Genomic DNA, 1,594 nt, shown 5'->3' with positions numbered 1-1,594 from the left:
AAAAAAGTACGAGCAGCGTTGCAAGTCGATGGTCGACTTGCAACTGGCGTAACTACAACTACACAAAAAACCAGTTGCGAGTTGAGGGTCAACTTGCAAATGGCAAGAAACAAAAAGTACAGGCTGAGTTGCGAGTTGATAGTGGACTTGCAACTGCGGGGACTACAACTACACAAATAAACCCTGGTTGCGAGTCGAAGGTCAACTTGCAAGTGACATGAAACAAAAAGTACAGCACGAGTTGCGAGTCGATGGTGGACTTGCAACTGGGGCGATTAGAACTACATGGAAACCCCAGTTGCAAGTCCAGGGTCGACTTGCAAGTGATATAAAACAAAATAGTACGAGCCGAGTTGCGAGTGAATGGTGGACTTGCAACTGGCGTGACTACAACTACACAAAAAACCCAAGTTGCGAGTCAATGGGCATCTTGCAAGTGGCATGAAACGAGAACTACGGGTCCGAGTTGCGAGTCGATGGTGGACTTGCAACTGGGGCGATTACAACTACATTAAACCCCAGTTGTAAGTCGAGGGTCGACTTGCAAGTGACGTGAGCCGAGTTGCGAGTCGATGGTGGACATGTAATTGGCGTGACTACAACTACACAAAATATCTGAATTGCGAGTCGAGGGTCAACTTGCAAGTGGAATGAAACAGAAAAAGTACAGGCCGAGTTGAGACTCGATGGTGCACTTGGAACTAAGGCGATTACAACTACACAAAACCTCAATTGCGCATCGAGGGTCGACGTGCAAGTGGCATGAAACAATAAAGTACAAGCCTAGTTGCGAGTTGATGACCGACTTGCAACTGACTACGGCTACAAAAAAAACTAGTTGCGAGTCGAGGATCGACTTGCATGTGGCATGAGACAAAGAACCACGGGTTCGAGTTGCGAGTTGATGATGCACTCGCAACTGCGGCGATTACAACTACATGAAAACCCAGTTGCAAGTCGAGGGTCGACTTGCAAGTGACGTGGAAAAAACTACGAGCCGAGTTGCAAGTTGTTGGTGGACTTGCAAGTGGCGTGACTACAACTACACAAAAAATCCTAATTGCGAGTCGAGGTTCGTCTTGCAAGTGGCATGAAAAAAGAAATACAAGTCCGAGTTGCGAGTCGATGATGGACTTGCAACTAGGGCGGCTATGATTACACAAAAAAACCAGTTGCGAGTCAAAGGTCGACTTGCAAGTGGCATGAGAAAAAACTACAAAGCTTAGTTGCAAGTTGATGGTCTACTTGCAACTGGGGCGACTATGACTACACAAAAAATCTTGCGAGTCAAGGGTCAACTTGCAAAAATAACTACAAAAAAGATCCTAGTGTGTGTCAATGATAGATTTGCAACTAGAGTAAAAACAACTAGAAAGAAAACCCACAATTCCATGTCAATGATGGACCTGCAAACTGGGAGCGTCGTTATGTAGGAAGCCTATAGTTGTGTGTTGATGGTGGACTTGCAACTAAGACAACGCCTTGTAGCGGAAAAAAACCCAATTGTGTGTCAATGATAGATTCACAACGACAGCATATCAACTGGCTGTGCATGGGATATTCTGTTAACAACAACAAAAAAGAAAAAGAAAAA

General features: G+C 45.1%; 1 protein-coding gene across 1 annotated transcript in view; it reads right to left on the bottom strand.

Annotated features, from left to right (window-relative positions):
* Positions 1-129: 129 nt before the first annotated feature.
* The window catches only part of LOC123172317 (uncharacterized), a 5,380-nt gene continuing 3,915 nt past the window's right edge, over positions 130-1,594 (bottom strand). The window contains exon 5 of the mRNA XM_044589310.1: positions 130-1,562. Coding sequence (XP_044445245.1) covers positions 1,539-1,562 — 24 coding nt within the window. The 3' untranslated portion in view covers positions 130-1,538. The remainder of the gene's footprint in view (positions 1,563-1,594) is intronic.

This window comes from Triticum aestivum, unplaced genomic scaffold (genome assembly GCF_018294505.1).
Source record: "Triticum aestivum cultivar Chinese Spring unplaced genomic scaffold, IWGSC CS RefSeq v2.1 scaffold8653, whole genome shotgun sequence".
In the NCBI taxonomy this organism is placed as follows: domain Eukaryota; kingdom Viridiplantae; phylum Streptophyta; class Magnoliopsida; order Poales; family Poaceae; genus Triticum; species Triticum aestivum.
This window is presented reverse-complemented; position numbering and strand designations above follow the sequence as displayed.